A 21,309-nucleotide genomic window follows, 5' to 3' on the forward strand; every position below is an offset into this window, starting at 1 on the left:
AAAAGATTGACTGCTCACTCAACCATTTGTGATGTTTGTGCTTATTTGACACACTTTCGGAAATACTTTGATGATGATATCTGGTGATTTTTGCGGGTATTCTTCTGCGTTTATCCATTTTGTAGGACAATATTTTGCCAACTGGAGCGTCATGGATCGAATGGATAAACGCGGAAGAATATCCGGAAAAATCACCTGATATCATCATAATCTCCGCAGAAGCCTAATTGGAAACTTTGTTGATGAGTTCATCTCTCAGTGAAACAAAATTGCAAAAATTCCTAGGAAATGTAATCAATCCATACAATTCGACAACAGTAAATCGGCTATTACCAATAGTCAACAATGGCTTGGAGATTTGTTTACAAACACGGTGGTTATGTGTCTACTGAAGCTTGGCTTATCTCAAATTAAATGCTTTTAATATTTTAGTATGTATTTATTTTTAAAATTTTTTATTAATGTTAGTCATTAAATTGGTAAAAACAAATTACTTACTAAGTAGTTTTTACTGACTTGACAGATGTTGCAGTGTTACCAACTCCTAAAAAATAACCCTAAGATCATGATTAATTTTTTGGCGACTGCTACTATTTATTTAATGTTAATTCTGTTATGCAGGACTGAGAAGAATCCAAAAAATCAAGTACCATTTAAATCAGTACAGCCATTCTTGAGTTATAAATGGTGTTACTAACAAGGTTTACGACTTTGTTTTGTACATATATATATTGCTGTTTACCTAACCAGCCCTCCTCTATCATTCTCTCAGGTTTTACCATGTCTTTTAGTATCACTAGTCAATTACCCTATCCCTACTCTATCTACTTGTGTCAAATGAAGTTAGTGCATCTAACCCATCCTGTATATTTCATTCCTTACCACCATGTTGTTTTGGGATTCTTTCCTCCTCCTCTTTTTTGAACAGTTTTTGTTCTCCTTCTTCTCCCACCTTAAGGACATGTCTAAATCTAGCAGAGGTTCTTTTTCCTAGATTTTCTGCTTCATTCTTTTCCACTATATCCTTTTGCAAGTCATTTATGACCCCTGATTTCTTGATTCCTTGGCACATTTCTACCAACAGTTTTCTTTTATAGCTCCATTATCTTTTGGCCTGAAAGTCTGAGGTGACCCAGAGAATAACTTTTATCTTCTTTACTTCGATGTTTCTATATAATTTCTTCTTCTGCGACAATGTGTTCTTTCTTTCCGCACATTTTATATATTTGTCTTCGAATTTCTATGTTACTTGGCCCTTGTTTACATCACTTTCTTTCTTCTAATTTATGCCTTGGAACTATTATCTTTTCTTATTCTGCGCATCTGGGTCCATGGCCTCTTAAAAAATATCTCAGCATCTTAACCCTTATGAGACGGTGGAGTTCTCACTTAGCATGACTGCTGTACTATGCCCCAAGATATTCTTCCGTCCCCTTTGTACGGAGAATTTTTGCAGGACATTTGTTAAGAAGGGTGTCGTGGATAATCTCTCATTCTCAGCACCAACCTTTTTCGACCCTTCCTAGCGGGGACTCCGCATTACCTCAGACTCCCGCATTACCTCAGACTCCTAGGGTAGTTGGGCTCCCTCCTTTCGCGGTTTATAACCGTGCCAGTGGCATTGGTTCACGGTAAATCATGATTTGTTTTTATGAATTAGCTATATGGATATTTGTTGCTTGAACGTAAATTGCAGACTTTGAATTGAATTCCTCATTTTATTCTAAGAATTTTCAATTTTTGAACAAAGCTCCACTTTCAATATTAACGCATTTAATGCATCAATAATTTCCATGTTGATGTTTATACCGACATCGAGATATAAGTTGATATTTATCATAGAATTTCGTGTAAAAAATGTTAACCCTTCTCAAATGACAAATAATTCGATTCTTAGTTTATATTTTTTGAGAAAGGAATTAATATTTATTTTGCAAAATGACTGGATAAACAATTGTATGACCGCAGTACTTTACCGCTAAGAGGGATAATATAAGAAAAGGGGTCTGGGTACCTGCTCCAGGATTTCGCTGGTAAAGCCTAAGCCCCGCAGTGTTGGGTCCTGAAACAAAGACATCGCACACCTGCGACCATCATAAAATGGGGAGAGCTAGGAAACTTATATATTCAGCATTCGTTCACCTGCATTAGAAAATCTCTGATGAAAATTTGTGGCTTTCGTCTCCCAGGTCAAGAAACGTCCAGATGCATATTTTCATCTTTAATAGGGAAAAGGTGTGCTCTTTATTCTCTTAAGATGGCTACTAAAACATCAATCAACACATATTTTTATATTTTTAAATGAGTAAACTGTAAATAGCAACAATCAATGCTGGACACACACATTTCAAATTTAACTTTCAACACTACTGCCCATGGTTGTGATATACTACCATAGAGTATTTGTTGAAAGGTACTAATAAAATTTGTGTACTTGTAACTTGAGGACTTTGTACTGTTGACTTGGAACTTGGGATTATGTAAATTTGAGAAAGAGTTTTTCAAATCCCCAAATCTACTGTTAACAAGGGTACTTGAAGCTATGAGAAACACTGCTTGAGAATGCTTGGTAATGCTTAGGAAAGAATTTAGTACAGTGGAACCTCGTTCTATCTTTTTCCAAGGGGATGGTTGAAAAAAATGATGAATGTGGGGGTGTTTTGCTAGGTAGCCTATGTCCCAGGATCCGCTGGATTTCAGCACGTTATTATGATATTCATTAAGGGATTCAAACAAGATTTTAGCTGATTACCGGAATATTTGCACTTTATCGAAATACTTAGGTCATATTGTTGATTCAACTTATATTTCTTTTAAATATCCTAAATGAACACGCCACCTTGCTAAAAAATGTTTGCACTCCACTCGGCATTTGCACTATGTACTATTATGGATTTCTGTCTGATGTAAAAATTCTTATCCATCAAATGCCATTTCAATATTTACAAGAGCAATATGCATGTTATGCCTAGAACAACCGCTTTCGCCGATGCAGTGATTGGTTGAGATGGATCACAAAAGCCAAAAATAGTTTATTATTTGAAATTTTCCCTTCTAAAATTAAATTATTAATATAATTGAGGAAATGTGGAAAGCGTGAACAATGTTGTATTAATCATCAGCGGCACACCCACCTGATCCTAGGCTTCATCCCACTTCTTGTTTTCACTAGGTATCTTGTTCTACCCCCACCCCTGCCCGAGGCATTGAAGTACACTAGCCCAGATTCTTTTCTTCATCTTCAATTATTTTCAGTCGATTTTTTAAAGTTCTCAATTGTTTCCTTGGAAGGGCCATAGTCCGAAGACGGATAAAAATAAAACTAATAAAAATGAAACCTGACTTCATTAAACACACACGGAAAACACTCACTAGTTTGAAGTCAACCCACCCTGGAAAGTACAGAACCACTTGTATGAGGTGAAGTTCGGAACTGATGCTATTGTGTACAGCGTACGCAGAGCATACTGCAGAGGGTGAAGCATGACCAAATGACTGCACCATGAAATTTTTTGTCCTAAATAGAAGGCAACTTAAACATTCTTTTCTAATTAGCGTACTGCCAAATGAGCAGATTAATTCAGAGAGCTAGTAGGGAGAAACGAAATATCCTGAGAAGATATCCCTTCCTGAGTAACTCTGACAAGTGAGACTTGTAGTATAGTTCGTAAATTGTAACCTAATGTCCTGTTTTCAGGAAAAAAATTCTGCATCAACTGCCAAGAAGCTCAGCCGGGAGTATATCGAGTTTCATCAGAAATCAGCATCGTATTTTGCCAATTATTTCCTTGCTGAAAATGCTTAAATAAGGTTATAAATACTTCGTGTTTCGTCTCATTCTTTTTTAATTACATGCACATTACTAATATTTCAATGTAATACATATTTTATACCAATGGGGAACATGCATGAAATTATTTCATCATGCTAGTAAGTCTCATTGAATAGACAATTTTGTCATGATTCCAAGTATGTAAGCCAAAACTCTTTTCGTACTCCACAAACGTCAGCAAATGATAATTAAAAGTGCTCGAATACCGCTTGAAATCACGTGACTTGAAACGACTTTTGACGTCATCGCACGGTACACCATTCACTTCGCTAAGAGAGTAGAGCAGTAGAGCATTAATGCAAGATATCGAAATAAAATATTCGTCGAGCTTTGTAGTAGTTCCTAATAGGACAAATTGACTTAAGAGGGATTTAAGAAGGCACAATAGGACAGTTTACTTTTGGTCGTCTCCTATATATGGCAGCTGATTTCTGAAAAACAGTGATTGCTTCCTCACTAGCTCGATGTGTGGAGTAGAAACAAGCAGGTAAATAATTATGCGGTTAATCAAAATTACATTACAAACGTTTTTAAATATTTATTTTTGTTTATTAAGATTAAATCCATTGATAGCTGAAAATCTATCTTATGTATTTAATTAGTAACCTTGAGGAACTTTCCCCAATCGGCCGTAGTTGAGATCCAAATGATCGTTAAATGCTAATAAAAAAGTATTTGATACACACAGAAATAAGTTTCAAGTACTATTAATGCTGTATTTACTCAAGTTCCTGTTTTTGAAAAGAAATCCACTGCAGAAACGAGTCGAAATTTTAGGTTTTGTGTTGGCATGCAGTGAACTTTTTTGTGATGACAGTGGCAAATATTGAGTTTACCTTGCCAAAAGCCTCCTATTTCTCATATATTCCTTATTTTTCTCTGTGGTTAAATCATAATCAGTATTTATTCTCGTGAATAACCACCTTCCTTTATATTTAATCCTACAATGTGCGACGATATGTACCATCAAATGAATTCGCCAACTCTAATGTTGGACGATTTCCCGGCTCCACTGGTTGGAAACCAGCGGCGACAGTGCATACCTTCACGTAATCCACTGACTGTGGACGGATCTTAACTAATAGGAAAACCACGTGGGTTCTACGGCACACGATCATGAAAGAAAAGGAAAATACAGGAATTTTTGAACCCCGATGCGAAGCACAGCAGAAACAAACCGACTTTTCTCAGATTGTGAATGGTTTTACACATTTATTGTCGACAAAAGAAAATGAAATGAACATTAATAACTTCCTTCTTAAATCCAATGAGGGATGGAATGATTATCTGTTTAAATGACACACTGATGGAAAAAGAATAAAGAATGTAATACCCCACCAAAACAAAAAACTAATACTAGTGCATAACAAAATTTATAATGGCCTCTGTAGGAATCTCTACGACAATTTCTGAATGTCGGTTAGATTGTCCAACTTGAATTTTACATGCTCCACGTCCACTCGTACCACAGTATCCAGCACTATTGGAATTTCAAGCACAAACTGCAAGGACGGGAGAATAATTATACAGATTTTAGCTTCATGACAAGCTTTTTCTTTGACGTTAAGTGAAATCGTCCCTGATTCACTGTTGCAAACGATCACCTCCACACGAGGTGTCTTCTTAGCGGAAGAAATGCTGGTTGGAGTAGGGAGAGTGGATAATTCACTATCCAGGGAGAAGGGGATTTGTAGAGTACTTATGTGTCGAGATGTGGCTCCTCGTCGAGATCACCGCTGGGCGCGTCATCAACCCACAGGATTTTGGTTGCCTGAGGTGTATTTGCATTGCTTGACTTGACGAAATCTCCACGACACTGCTCCTCTTCCTCCGTCTTCTCTCTCCTCGGTGCACTGCCGGCCTTCTCTCGCCAGGCTTACGGAGTATCTCTGACTCCTAGCTCCGCCCACTCACAGTTCAACAACCACACACCTCCTTGCGCCGGGCCCGTTTTATATCGTAAATCAAGTGACAAAAAAAAACAATTGACTTACGAAACCTTAAATGAGTTAAGAGCAAGGCCACCTGTCTGCTGCTGTGCCCGCGAATTTGAATGAGCAAAAGCTCGGGACAGGGAACGAGTGAAGTGAAACAAAGAAAGAAAGAAATGGATCGAATGCAAAAATATTACATGTGCGGACCAAACAGTCACAAATGATATTATGCATTAGGTATTTGGGACTATTAGGTACATTTCTAGGGTTGTTTACAAAGTGAAATGAGTGATAAATCGTAAATTTGGTGGCTATCCGAGAAAAACTGGCAATTCGATAAAACTCTACTGTAACCCTGATTCAAGAGTGTACTTATGTTGAGAAATATTCCGTAGATAACGTATATAACTCCATTCTGTAGGTTGTCAACTACTTTCTACTATTATTTTTGTACTTTGGGACACAAGCACAATCCTTCTCCGGTGAGAAAATAGAGGTACTTGAGTGCTGGGGCACTATGCACGATTTCACACATTTTTCTATTGGATACCCATGCTGCATACACTTATTCCACTGAGCAAATGATGTAGATGTGCAGCGTAGATCACAATGTGCAATCAACTTATTTTCATTTAATCTTTCCATTTCTCCCCAAACAATCCCCTTTATTTATTTCAACAATGCCTTGGCAACCCAATATATTCATGATCTGCATTTTGACATAAGAACAGCAATTATTTTTGCCAAATTTGCGTTTTAGCCCTCGCGTAGACCGGTTTTCTATCCACTGCCTCAGTCTGTCATCAGTGGTTGCCGTGATGTCATGCTCCGATGACGTTGTGTTTTCTAGCAGCCGATGAATATTAATTTTTAAAGACTCATAACTCTACTTTAAAACATTATTCATCTGCGAAATTTTCGGTGAGTACATTTGAGGGAGGGACCTTCTTTTTAAAGAGCTTTTAAAACATTTTGCATGTTCCCCATTGCCGGAAGTCGTTGTTAGACACCTTTTGGGCTAATTGATGATTCATACAGCAGTTGACCTCCAGAAACAGGGAACTTTGATGGAGATAGGCTGAAAAAATTCAGTGGGCGAGAATCGGAGAGACACGAAACACATTTCTATTGTTTTAGTGTAACTTGATATTTTCTTTTGAAGCTAAGGTCTTCGTAATACAATCGCTGCACTAGCTAGGACCTTTCGTTTGGCTTCGTAAAAGAGGAAAGGTTCAGAGGGAGGAGGCGAGTGCTGAATGGAGGGGGAAAGCGGATCTTGGGAAATGCGCTAATATCACTATCCCACGGTGCACAGCTTCTCCCTACGGTATTTCTATCTCTTGAGGAAGATTCAAACTATGTGTCTGTCGTCATTAGCCACGTATAACGCATCGTAAACACTTCGTCTCATTTTCGTCAAATGATGGATGCGGGAAAATTATACGACGGGAACGCGATCTTCAAACGATCTATGTGGGAAAATGATACTTTGGGGTACGATAGATGGGAGAAAAATTACATTGTCTTAATGGAACTTTATTTGGGACCAGGAACGGCAAACGATGAATGCAGGAAAACGATCAATGTGGGAAATAGATCGGGGTTCCACTGTATCTCCAACTGTGCCATAATTTCACGGTGTTCAATTTTTGTGGGTATATGCCATGACAGTACATAAAATCACTAGAATCATCATTGCATAAATTCATATTCTTGCCTATCTTGCCATTTCCTTCATATGCACATTAAACAGCATTGATGATTGTGGACAACCTTGCCTCACTCCTTTGCCAATGCTCGCGATCCCTGATTCTCTGTCAGCATATGCACTTGTGCTTTTTGAGCCATTTTTTGTAAGCATAGAATGTGTTTCCAATCCTGCTGTCTATGCCTATTTTCTTATGAATATTCATTTAGTTAACTGTAGAAAATATTTTATCAAAATCTGCAAAGAGTGTATGCATGTCCCACCTATAGTCTACATTCCAATTTCAGTATGGTCTTCATTACTGCTATCACATCATGAGTTGGCTTTCCTGAATCAGAACTTATCTTTGCCTTACAGCAATTCGTTTTTCGTCCGTTCCACTTTTTCTGTTTGCTATATAAGGTTTATAGTCCTATATTCTTTGCATTTTACAGCTTTCTTTTTTTCGATGGAATGGAAATTGTTTTCACAAAATCCTCAACTGTAGACCTTTTGTCATGTGCCTAATGATGAGTTTCCATCAGCCTTTAAAATATATGAAATAAGTCAGTCCATAGCTTCTGCAAAATAGGGTAGTTACCAATTTCTTTTCTTGCCGTGTGCGATCTCTACTTTCACTTCCCCTTCCGACTTCACTGCCACTTCTCCATTCCTCTCCTGTTATACTTTGACTGATCGCAGCATAAACATGCCTGACTGCTAAAAAATCTGGGGTACTTGAGGCTGCATTCAACCACAATAGATACAGCCACAAAAATTGCCTATTTGGAGTATGAAAAATGTATTTAATGACTGTTGGTAACATATTCTTTATTCACGATTGGTTAGTTATTGAAGAAATATTCTAAAATTAATCAAAGAGTTCTTTCCACTGATCATCACATTCTGTAAAACTAGAGCAGACGTACAAGTAAATTTGACAAATTCCCTGCCAGAAAAAAGAAAATGTGAAAATGCATGTAAAGAAAATAATTATGTTTTACGAAGGAATTTGTAATGGAAATAATAAGCCCTGTGTATTATGCATTAAAATATGATAATCCTGGCATTTTTTCATCCCATTTTATTTTTATAATGGTCACAGGAAACATTGAAGGATGGTGGAACTCATGTTCAAATAATCCACAACACGGATTATCGGGAGTTTACTGTATTCTTTTTTTGCCAGGCATGAGGACCAGAATGCTGTTGGTCACATGCAAGGTTCTATGATTCTCTGATCTGTGTTTCTGAAATGCTCCTATAAGTTCAATTCTTCGTTCAATATCTATCTATCACCACCTAAAGCACGTTGGTGCGATGTCATAGTCCTGAAAGCCATAATGGCCACCATTCAGAGCTTTTTCAAATGAGTTTAATTTTGACCGATAATTTTCTTGTAAACAGGGATTACTTGATACCAGTCAGTAGCATGTCAATTAATGAATGGTTACAAGCTTCAATCAATAGATTTTGATATCTTTGATTATTTGACTGAAGGCAGTAGAAATGAATAGAGGAAAGGTAATGGAAGTGAGTAAAATGGACTTACCTACAAAAAATGGCTGGAAAATGTTAGAAGGATTAGCATTTACAAAATTAGTACCATCGCAGAAACTCGCTGTCTCCTTTTGTGATACAATTTTTTATCATTAAGGATCAATTTGATCCTTATAGAAATTTAAAGCAAAAATGAAATTATCTAACGAAGTCTCTTGGTTCTCATTTGAGGTCCAAAGACAAAACAGCTTAAATATGTTTGAAAATCATGAGAGAAAATTAACTCCATGTACTATGTTTTCTAATATGAATACATTGCAAATAAAATAGGACTGATTTGATCCCCCTGGATGTTAAAGAGTTCATACATTTATTGGTGCTGTTTGCATCATACAAAGGCAGTAATGTCTTTATTGTTGTATTTTTTTCTCTTAAAATAAATGTACGCAAAATTCTGAAAATAATATGATTCTGTACTTTCTTTTTGGGTCAATAGCTTTATTACAGCATGGAGCAGATGCAAATATTAGAAATTCGGAAGGGAAAACTGCATTGGAACTAGCAGGAGATGGGGCTGTTAGGGCTGTGCTCACTGGGGATCATCGGAAAGAAGAACTTCTGGAAGCAGCTCGGGCTGGAAATGAAGAGCGTTTGCGTGCCCTGTTGCATCCGTTAAACGTTAATTGTCATGCAAGTGATGGCAGGCGTTCCACTCCCCTCCACTTGGCTGCAGGTTACAACCGGTCACGTGTAGTGGAGCTACTTTTGAGGCATGGAGCCGATGTTCATGCGAAAGACAAAGGGTGAGTGAACTACAGTATGAAAGAAATATTATCTTTCTACAAAAGTTATACCACAAGATCCTTCTTAAGTTGCTGATATTACGAAGAAAATCTGTTGCCAAAGCACCATTCTTACTATAGGCCTTACTTATAATGAGTGTCTGTATATTGTGACTTCTAATAACCAATGGTATCAAGGTCGATGTGGTGGAACTGTTTCATAATGTATTGTTGAATGAATAGCAATTTTTTACTTTTTAAAACAATTTAATGCAACGACTTCTGAATTTTTTCAACATTAATTCATAAGTTAAACTATTCATAGATATGCAATGTTTTTCAGATGCAAAATTATGTATTTTACAGAAGCTCTCCTTTTTTATTTATTAATTTAGAGGGTTAGTACCCCTGCACAATGCCTGTTCATACGGCCACTTCGAAGTTACTCAGATGTTATTAAAGCATGGAGCTTTAGTGAATGCCATGGACTTGTGGCAGTTCACCCCCCTTCATGAAGCTGCATCTAAGTCCAGAGCTGAGGTGTGCACTTTGCTTATCACTGAAGGTGCCGATCCTACTCTCTTAAATTGCCACTCAAGGTCAGCCATTGATGTTGCCCCTACTAGAGAACTTCAGGAGCGACTTGCTTGTAAGTATATGTGGCAACCGTAGTGTTACTTCTTATTGATTATTCGGAAGGTGTTCCTTAATATTTAATAAGATGTATTTTTCAACAACAATCATAATGATTAAGTTAATATTGTGGCCTTTAATAAGTTGCCTCCCAGCTACTGTACTCAGGTTGTATTAATGGATTTACAGTCACTTACTTGACTTCTGTGCCACAGTTTACTGATTCAGATGAACTATCAACACAATGAATCTTCCCACAGGATCCACATTGCAGAGAACTGGGATTAATATGTGATTATATAAATCAAATTCAATCAAGTTACACTCCCACACCCTCATAAATAACAGAAATTACTTAGCATAATGCTTAAGCATTTAGAATTTCAGCTGATATGTACTTGTCGCAGCTCATAAAGTAATTCATCATGAGACAAAAGGGTCAATTTCAGGCAGATTGTCTGACTCACCATAAACATATCCCTCACCAATAGCGATAAATCAGTCTGTAATTATTGTAACTAATATTAATTTCATACTTACCTAACTCCTCAAGAATACTTTAGTAAATGACAACGAGACTAACCAGGAATTAAAATACGGGGAAAACTTTAGACAGATCATAGAACTCACTTACCTTCCACTGTACTCTGTTAAACCACATCGTGAACGGAATGAAATCAGAACCCAACGGCATTTATGATGTCAAGCACCTATCTCCCAAAAGGCACATAGAAAACTGGGTTTCAAACTATGCTGTCTCTTTGATTTACCGTAGCTCAATAAATACAGGTCACTCATTTGAAAGAAAAGTATTTTTATGGGACAATTTTGGTTATCTATGAGATGTTTGGATTGAAATGGTGATAGAAAAACCTTGCAAGTTCTCCATTCAAGTGCAATTCTTCATTTATCAGATGGTAGGTTAAGCTCTGATCTAAAGATGGGTTGGTTCCTGGTTCTCGGTACTGCTGATTCTTGGCCTGTGGAATCAGTATCGAGAACCGATCCCATAAAGTCGGTACTTTGGAACAGACTCGGTGCAGTGGCGAGGATTTGAATTAGGTACCCATAGCCGAAATGGTCTGCAGTATATTCAAAGCCAAAAATAGAAAAAAGATTAAAAAATGCATGTATTACTTTCCAATTGCATGGCGTTCGTTTGCCTTTTTCTTTTGAGAGTGGCTTGCAGACACGTGCATTTAAGGATTTGTCAGATTGTAGCTCTCGCCAACGTTGTAAAATTTCTGTAGCCGTGGCCACTTTCAAACGAGCTGACTTTTCGCATGACTGTCAGAACTGGGATAATTTTGTAATTTTATAATTTCATATAGAGTCAGGTGTTTCTATATGTTTTTTTTTTTAAGAAAAAGTAAATGTTCGTGACCTCATGAAAATAAATTTTGTTTCCTAGATGAATTTAAAGGAGAGTGTTTGCTGAATGCTGCTCTTCATGCTGATCCTGCCAAGTTGAAAAAATACCTTTTCTCTGATGTTGTCAATTATAAGCATCCTTATACGGGTAGTACTCCATTGGTAAGTTTTTGAAGTTTTAACCTAAGAATAGAGTGAAAAATATATTATGTAATATTGACTATGGCCTATCTATGAATGCGTCACTGTCTGTGTGTCACATCTCTATGGTTAGTTTCCCTTGTAATAACATGAATTTTATTTCATTATTCTGTTGTTCAAGGCCCTAATTCAATCGATGATAAATAAATGTAAAACTTATTGATTTTACACTCCTACACTATGCCTTGTCACTTGAACCAGAGTAGACATTAAGATAAGACAAAAAGCCTCATTTGCTACCTGGTGTTTCTTGAATGCTTAAATAATTGAGTAGTTAAACTTATGAAGTGGAACCTTGGTTTCGCAAGTGCTCAAAATACCAGGAAAATCACTTGCTCTAGTGGGGACTCATTTTATATGAAGGTAAAGACCAAGTACAGTAGAACTTCTTTAGTACGTTTTTAAAGGGGCCACATAAAATGAACATGCTATCCAGGAAAACGTGCTAACCAGGGAAGTAAATAATAGAAATTGGGGTAATTGCAATCCATTGAAAAGTCGTCATAATTACAATTACTGTCTGAAGTTCTGGTAAGATCACCTTCTTGAACTCTTTTTCACATTTAAAATCAAGAAAATTAGTGCTAAACTGCCAAAAAAATACCTTGGGAACGAAAATCAAAATGTTGTCATAGATTTCCCAGGGACAATTACGTAAAACTGTCGTCATTCTCCTTTGATTTGTCGTGTATGTTTTAAGAGGACAAGGTTAGCTATGTCATATCTTCTTTCTCAGAGATTATTCGTAGAAAATGATGATAACCCTGAGTATATTAATTAGTTGTTTTAAAAAGTCATAAAAATTGTGCAACATTTTCTTAATCATAAATCCCGGCACATTCCGTACACATTCGTTCTCGGAATGAACCCATATCAGTGAGAATATATTGATTGATATAACGATTAATAAGACATTTAAAGATTATTATTAGTGGATTTTTATATTTTACAGTTAAATTCTCTTTAAAAAATTTGCTCAATGTAGTTCGCTTTCTATTTCTTGTACTGAGATCAAGTATTTTTGCAATAAGTTTCGCGTGGAGATCCAAAGCATCATCTGCTCCCGCAACTCTTGTCAAGTAATGACGCACATACTCCTTGCATTGAGGAATGCATTTGGTTGCATCACGGTCGTAGAAAGAGAGATTTGGGATGAATGTAAGAAGGTCAGTAGTTGATAATAATTAAGTAATTCATGAATTTGGTGGTTTACACTCTCGGAAATACTAGGAAACTACTAGTGGGTTGCTTAATAGCAAATAATTGAGCGTACTACCCAGGAAAGCACCACTATTTAAAGCGTACTAACCAAATAGTTTTACTTGTATTTCACTCGGATAGTACCGGGACTGGGAGAAATTGCTGTGCTAAGGAGTAAAACGTGCTCAGGAGGAACGTACTATCCAAATTCCACTGTACCTAAATTCCCATTTTCATCTTTAATTACAGCTTTTCTTCTAATCAGTGCTAATTCAGTGAGGAATATGAAGCGTTTGCCTTGAATAGTGTATTTGTACATAATTTTGCTAGTAAAATATACAAAAACAAGTATTGGCCTTGTTTCCTCAAAACTTGGCAATTGTGGCTGTGTGTTGTTCGATGTGTAGTGATGTGATCACGGATCTGGGATTGGTGAGGGCATCAAATCACTGTGTGACAGCCGAAACCATATTCTAGGTGCCGTGCCAAAGTGACGCAATGCATTAAGTTGTATGAGAGGCAGACGTAACCGAAAGATGTGGTCCCATGCGCATGCGGCACAATCGTGCCATCCGTGATATTTAGAAGCAATTACCATAGAGCTCGGGCATGTAGCCTCGGTTTCGTCGAGTAGGTGGATACTACCCCCCCAATCGACGACAGGCATCCCAGCACGCTAAGTTGTATCTCTGCACGAAGATATGTTCACATTAATGTTATGGGTCTTTCATAGATTCCGTGCCCACAAGCATGGTAATCATTCAAGTTGTGCAATGCGATTTAATGGGCACAGTTAGTGCAATGTGTCCGTGGTGCTTAAGCATTTATTGACTGAAGTAAACCTCATGCACCTCTTTTCGGAGTTATTCTTTCCGCCCTCACCTATAAAATGAATGACCCGAAGCCATTCTACATTATTATTTATACACCACTTTAAAGAGATACCCATTCCTCGCTGAGCACAATTTGGTTATAGAGCAAATTCCTCTCATTATTCAAAATATTTGGTCAAATTTTGTGTGAACTTGCCACAAGTACAAATGAAATTACTCTCATTTTGCTCATATTAGTAGTATTGCTTGCCTCAAATCTTCGTCTTTACGTATTCGTTTAAAACCATTGCTTTGCAATGGCCAAAAACATCATCTACCCGTCATGCCGTCTGAATAGCTGACCTACCGAAGTAATTAATCTCATCTCTCAAGGGAATGACATTAGTTAATTTAGATCATCAAATAAGTTTGGGAGTCTGCAAATGAGTTTTTTTAAGCACTATGGTTTGAGATGTAATTCTGCAGTCATAGTTTATTGGACAAATTGTCTTTTCCACATGTCCACGTAAAAGGTCCACCCTACAGCCTTCAAGGTCATCAGTGATCACAGGGGAGAAGTAGAATGGTGGCTGATTTGCGTATGAATAGCATCAAAATGTAAAAGGATCTGAGAGAGAGTCTTATACACATTGGATTTATTCCCTCCCAGCAGTCATTAGCCCTCTGGGTCTCAAGAATACTGCAAGGCAGTTGTTCTGTAGCAGAAGGTGATTTTGGTGGAGCCATAGGGAGTAAAAACCCAGTGAACTGTGGTAGAAAATAGGAATTCGGATAGAAAAATTAAGAAATTATCTAGGAAAAGCATAAACCTAGAAGAAAAATTGCTTAGGAAATGGAGAGCATCAAAGCATTATTGCACATAAGTTTAAGCTCACGAAGTAGACAGTCCGCACTATTATTCTAAATGAAGACGAAGGTAAAATGTCAGTGACATCAGCCACACCAGCTTCATCCAAGCAGTCAACATACAGTGGAACTTGGTTAGTACGTTTCTGAAGGGACCACGAAAAATGAACGTACTAACCAGGAAAACGTACTAACGAGGAAAGTAAATAATAGCAGTCGGGGTTATTGCAATCAGTGAAAAAGTCGTCATAATTACTATCGGTAGTTCTCATAGGATCGCCTTCCTGAACTCTTTTCACATTTAAAATCAAGAAAATGAGCGCTACCATGAAAAACAATACCATGTGAATAAAAATCGCAATTTTTCATGGACATCCCGGAGATTCCATGATTACGGCGTCTATCTCCCGTGATTTATCCTATATATATTTACAGAACGAGGACGAGTGAAGCTCAGACAAGCGAAGACGTCATTTTTCTTTCTCACAGCGTACTCGGAGAATATAACAACAACCCGGAGTAAGTCAACTGGTTTTTTAAACATCATAAAAATTGGGCAAAATTATATTGACTTTCAAATTACGGCAACAGCCGTAGACATTCGCTTCTGGAATTATACCATTTCGATTGTAAAATCGATCGATATATCGACTGATGACACGCAAGATTATTAGATTACGACGTAATTACAAGAAAATTTTATATTAAACAGTTGAAATTTACTTTCAAAATTTGTCTAATGTCGTCTGCTTTCGTTCCGAGATCAAGTATTTTTAAGCTAAGCTTCGTGTGGAGATCCAGAGGATCGTCTGCTCCCGCAACAGTAGTCAAGTAAATACGCACGATGTCGAGTTTATGGAGCAGCACTGCTTTAGATAATGTGGGAATTGTCTAATACCGTTAAGACTCATTTCATCATCATGATAACTCGTGCAATAGCAACAATTGCCCACTCACGAACTTGGTGCGCAGCAGTGGGCACTCCCAAGCGCTCCAAAGGCAGCAGAAGGTGAGGAGCTCGGAGTGGGGAAAATTGGGGCTTCTTATTGGCTGTAGTTTTTCATAGTCAGACATTCCCGAAAAATGGCCGCATTTTATTATTCAGCACGTCACAAGAATTCAGAAATGCATTTGGATAAATTACGGTAGAAGAAAGAGATGTGGAATGAATTGAAGACTGTTAATGGCTAATAATAATAAATTAAATCATGAATTCAGACGCTTGCGACCCTTAAGAAGACACTAGAGAACGAATTGCGGGTTGCGTCACGGCAAGCAATTGAGCGTACTAACCAGGAAAGCGCAATTTTTTCAAACGTACTAACCAAATTCTTTTACCTGTATTTTGTTCGGATGGTACCGGGACCGAGGGAAATCGCCGTACTAAGGAGGAAAACGTACTAAGGAGGAATGTACTAACCAAGTTCCACTGTATATGCAAAGTTCATTGCTGAAAAATATCGAAAGACTCTTATTACCTGGATTTATAATAAACAGGTGAATGATGTTCCTGTGTCACAGGCAGTTATTTGTGCAAAAGATGTGGCTTTATTTGAATCTATAAAAGAAGATGAGGGTGGTGATTGCTCCAAGACAATTAGTGGAAGCTCCAGTTGGTTCCAGAATTTTAAACAGCAAGGTTTTATTTTAGTGCTGCAATATCAGGTTAATGTGCAAGTGCTGATAGAAGAGTTGCCGCAACATTTTCTGATGAACTCAGAGCTGTGATTGAAAGTGGTTCCTTTTCCCCTCAACTAGTTTTTAATGTTGACGAGACTGCTTTGTATTGGGAGAGATCCATCCATCTCATCCATTCATTTTCAGGGAAGAAAAACCAGGGTCAGGTGTCAAGGCATTTAAAGACTGTTTAATGTTACTGCTTGGTGCTAATGCCTCGGGGGACTTCAAATTAAAGCCTGTTATGATTTATCATTCAAAAACTCCACAAGATTTGAAAGTGTATTCAAAGTAGCATTTTCCTGTTATTTGAATGAGCTTGGGTAATACAAGCATTGTTTTTAGCCTGATTTGAAAATTTGTCAACTACCGGCGATGCATTACAAACCCCTGAGATAGCAAGCATTATTTTCTATATGTTACCCCACCCACAGGAAAGGAGGGAATTTCAAAAGCACTTACAAAAATTTTTACAAGAAGAAATTTCTTTAAATGAGTGCCTACTATCATAATAGGTATTTTAAGTAATACAGTGGAACGTATCTATCGTTTTTCAAGGGGATGTATGAAAAAAACGATGAATGTGGGTATGTTTTACTGGGTTGCCTATGTTCCAGGATACACACGCCATTTTATTCCTGTATACAGCTAAAGAAGATTTTTAGCTGTGTACAGGAATATTAATACTTTATGGAAACACGTAGGGCATATTGTTGGTTAGATTAATATCTCTTTCAAACATCCTAAAGGAACACACCACCTCGCTAAAAATGTTTCCACTTCATCTCGGCATTTTCACTGCTATTGTGGATTTCTGTGTGATATAAACATTCTTATCTATCACACGCCATTTCAAGTACACATATTTATGAGAGTAATGTGCATGTTATGCCTGATACAACCGCTTTTGCTGGTGCAGTGATTGGTTGTGTGATGGATCTCAAAGACTCAAATTGTCTGACTAGGGTTGCACATGCTCACTCTCGGTGAGATATCCCAGGAACCAAAGGGCAGAAATGAAAGATATTTGAAATGATGCACTGCAACTGTCTAACGAGTTGTTGTGGAAGACAAAAAAGTGATAGAATAATTTGAGAGTTACATTATCTTCAGTTATATCGAAAAACACCCAAAAATACTAAAATTTCAAAACTTTAAGTGCAATTCAGCACATTTTCCTGTTATCCAATTGCAAAAATAATTTTCATGATTTATTTTCTCACCAAATGGAACAAAACTGGAGGGCATCCCAAAAGATATTCAAAAACTTTAAAAATAAGGATCACCCTTATGCCTTACTCACTATGCCACACATCTACTGTACTTTTTATGTGATACTTAGAGATTTTATGTTTGTTAACATCATTTTTTGGCTTAAAAATAATCTACTTGAATATATTTGATCATTTTTTAAATATCTGATCATTAGTTGCATAACTCTCAAATGTATGGTCCATTTACATTCTGAGATTTTTATTATATTTTTTTTTTTTTTATAGATAGGAATTCATATATACCTACAGGAAGAGATTGGGGTGGCTCTGGGTAACTGCCAGGTTAATTTTAATTAAGTGCTTTGCCAGTGAGTCACTTCTTTCAAATCATGGTTTTAAATGCTATTTCTATTAGAACTTGACTTTTCTAAAAACCTCTAGACACTTCCTTTACCTCAAGGCAAACATAATATGAGAACACAGTTTGATGGTTTAAAATTGAGCACCATATTTGGATGCTCAATATTTTGACTCAAAGTTTGCTGAATTAAAAATTTTCAAACTCTACTTGTTAAAGTACTGGTTTTTGGCAAATCAAGTTAAATAATTTCAGATTCCATTTGTTTTCATTTCCTAAGAAAGTGAATGAAAGAAATTGTATCTGGGCACATTGTCATGTTTGGGAATTATATGCCTTAAATTTATCCTTATTTGATTTCACTGAACATCATACTAATTAACCTGTATCTTTTTGCTGGGGTGTTACATCATTGCATTATTAAAATTTCATACTCCTTGCTATCTTGAAGCACTTACTTTCACAATTTATGTTTCTATGATTTACTTTTGTAGCATGCTGCTGCATCTTCAATATTTCCTAAGAGGAAACAAATTGTTGAAACACTTGCAAGGAAAGGAGCCCACTTGAATGAAAAAAATAAGGACTTCCTTACACCACTTCATGTTGCTGCTGAGTGCCGGCATAATGATGTTCTAGAAGCTTTGCTTCATCACGGTGCTAAAGTGAATACTCTTGATGGACATGGACAAACGGGTATGTGTTTATTCCCTATCATAAATGGTTCTATCTTCTGTGTTGCCTCTGGAATGGCTAATTATTATTTATCGATGGATTTAATCAGTCAGTTATTTTTTTCATTGTATGAAAGTAATTACCAATCAAGGTAGGTTTACATGGTGTATTTACTAAGTATTCTGGTGGTATCCCCTCCCTTCATGGACTTCCCTCTTCAATTCATAGTAAGGCCCTCTCCCATTCTGCAGAAATCCTATTCTCTTTCTTCTTTCTTGTTTTTCCTACATTCTTCCCTCATCAAAATCGTTTCATCTTCCCCATTCAACTAAGTACTCGATCCATCCAAACCTTTGTTTCTTTAGCATCTCATCGAAAAAGTGCCTCTCCTATCCATCACTTTGTCATTTTTCCTCTTCTCCGTCCACTTCACCATCTCCAGTCTTCTCCAGACCTGCATCTTGAATGCCTCTACTCTTCTCGTCTCCTCCTTCCAAGTGCCCATGTTTCTTCTCCGTAAAGCCATCCTACACATCAGGTCAGAGTCTTCGCTAGCCTTTTCTTTTAACTCTCTCATAACTCATATCCTCTCATAATTTCCTTCCTATTTGTGTGCCTCCTTTGCTAATGCATTTTTCTTCCTGATGTCCATACTGCTGTATCCCTTTTCCTATAATGTACTGCCCAAATAGTTGAATGGCTCTACTTGTTTAAGTTTTGCCCCCCTTACTTTTATCTTGAGCCTCATATTCCTTGCTCATGATATTTCACTAAATAGCATAATAATTATAGTAATAGTATTTTTCAATCACTCAGCCAACAATAAAGTTAAAGAAAATGTCATTAGTTCAATATCACACAGTTCAAAAGCAAAATAATCAAGGTAATAAGTGGATCTTTAGAAATACATCCATCATTATGTATTTCTATTGATCCACTTATTGCCTTACGTAAAGGCTTTTTACATGTAAATTAAAACATTAAATCCATATAATAAAAATGTTCGTACAAAAAACATACCCATTCAGAGCCATAAAGTGCTATGCAATACAGCATTAAAATATGTCAGACGAGTAAGATTTGAAAAATTTATCAATGCTATAAAGAGAGTTGTTGAATGCCCCTTTTGAAGCAGATGTCATTAATTAATTGGGGTCGCATAGGGTAATGTATTGAACAGTTTTAAGACTAGACGTTGAAGTTCTGCTTTGTCTTTTCAAATCTACAGAAAGGGGCATCAAGACCTTTATGCCAAGTGTTGTGACTGTGACTCTCCTCTTATTGGGATGGTTAAAGAATAATTTTTCGTAGGAAGTTATTTCCAGGACATACAAGGAGTACTCTCTTGATGTTTTTAATGAAATGAGGCTTGCATTGTTCATCCTTATTTAGACCTTGGAGAGCCCTAATAATTTTTTTTTGTAATAAAAGCATATTTTTGGGTCGACTTTAGGAGTTTGTCCACAGAATTATAAACTAGAAAATACGGCTTTGAAAATAGTCATAATATATGCTCAAGTTCATAATGGATGCGATGAAACAAATGTTATTATGTGGGAAGCATATATCTGACCCAATTGTAAAAGATTTCATGCTCCTTTACAGTAAAACCTCTCTTATGAAACTTCCTCACTGATGAAACATGTTCTGGTTCTCAGCTGAAAGTTTCATAAGTGAGGTTCTACTGAATCCCCATAAATCAGAGTTATACACCCATGTCTCGTATAGCGCAAGGGATGCGTTCCTTGGGTTCTTTGCACTATACGAATTTGCGTTATACGAGATCGTTTTAACATTGGGAAGATAGGGATGCGTTCCTGGTAGCATAGGTCTTGGGTATTGAATTTCCTCTAAAACATATATATTTCCATAAATAGCCTTAGAAAACATTATTTATATAAATGTTTATAGTTTAAAACATCTTTAAAGATAGTATTCACGCATTTGAAGACTTTTATTCACGTTAAAAATATTCTTACGTGCTTTTGAAATTCCCTCCTGTCGTGCGGGTGGGCTACCATCTGCTATCTCAGGGGTTCGTAATGCATTGCCGGCAGTTGACGATTTTTCAAACCAGTCTAAAACAACTATTGTGTCACCCAGGCCCTTTTGTCGCTCATCGAAATGGCAGGCAAATGCTACTTTGAATGCCATTTTATAGCTAGCGGAGTTTATGAATGATAAATCATTTTAATTTGAAATCCTCCGAGTCTTTAGCAGCTACGTGAAACAGTCTTTAAATGCCTTGAAACCTGACCCTGGTTTTCCTTCCCTGAAAATGAATGAACGAGAATGCATTCTTTTCTAAAAGAATTTCGTCTCGTCAACACTAAAAACTAGTTGAGGGGAAAAGGAGCCACTTTCAATCACAGCTTGGAGTTCATCAGAAAATGTTGTGTTGACTGCGCTATCAACACTTGCAGATTCACCTGATATCGCCGCACTGAAAATGTCTGCTTGCCGTTTAAATTCTGGAACCAACCGGAGCTTTCACTAAATGTCTCGGAGCGATTACCACTCTCGTCTTTTTGTACTGATTCACTATGAACTTTCCGTATGTGTAGAC

General features: G+C 37.0%; 1 protein-coding gene across 1 annotated transcript in view; it reads left to right on the forward strand.

Annotated features, from left to right (window-relative positions):
- LOC124155535 (poly [ADP-ribose] polymerase tankyrase) overlaps nt 1–21,309 on the forward strand; it is a 50,574-nt gene that overhangs the window by 1,812 nt on the left and 27,453 nt on the right. The window contains exons 3-6 of the mRNA XM_046529441.1: nt 9,450–9,756; nt 10,131–10,384; nt 11,780–11,901; nt 18,563–18,764. Of these exons, the coding sequence (XP_046385397.1) occupies nt 9,450–9,756; nt 10,131–10,384; nt 11,780–11,901; nt 18,563–18,764 (885 nt within the window). The remainder of the gene's footprint in view (nt 1–9,449; nt 9,757–10,130; nt 10,385–11,779; nt 11,902–18,562; nt 18,765–21,309) is intronic.

This window comes from Ischnura elegans, chromosome 3 (assembly GCF_921293095.1).
Source record: "Ischnura elegans chromosome 3, ioIscEleg1.1, whole genome shotgun sequence".
NCBI lineage: Eukaryota > Metazoa > Arthropoda > Insecta > Odonata > Coenagrionidae > Ischnura > Ischnura elegans.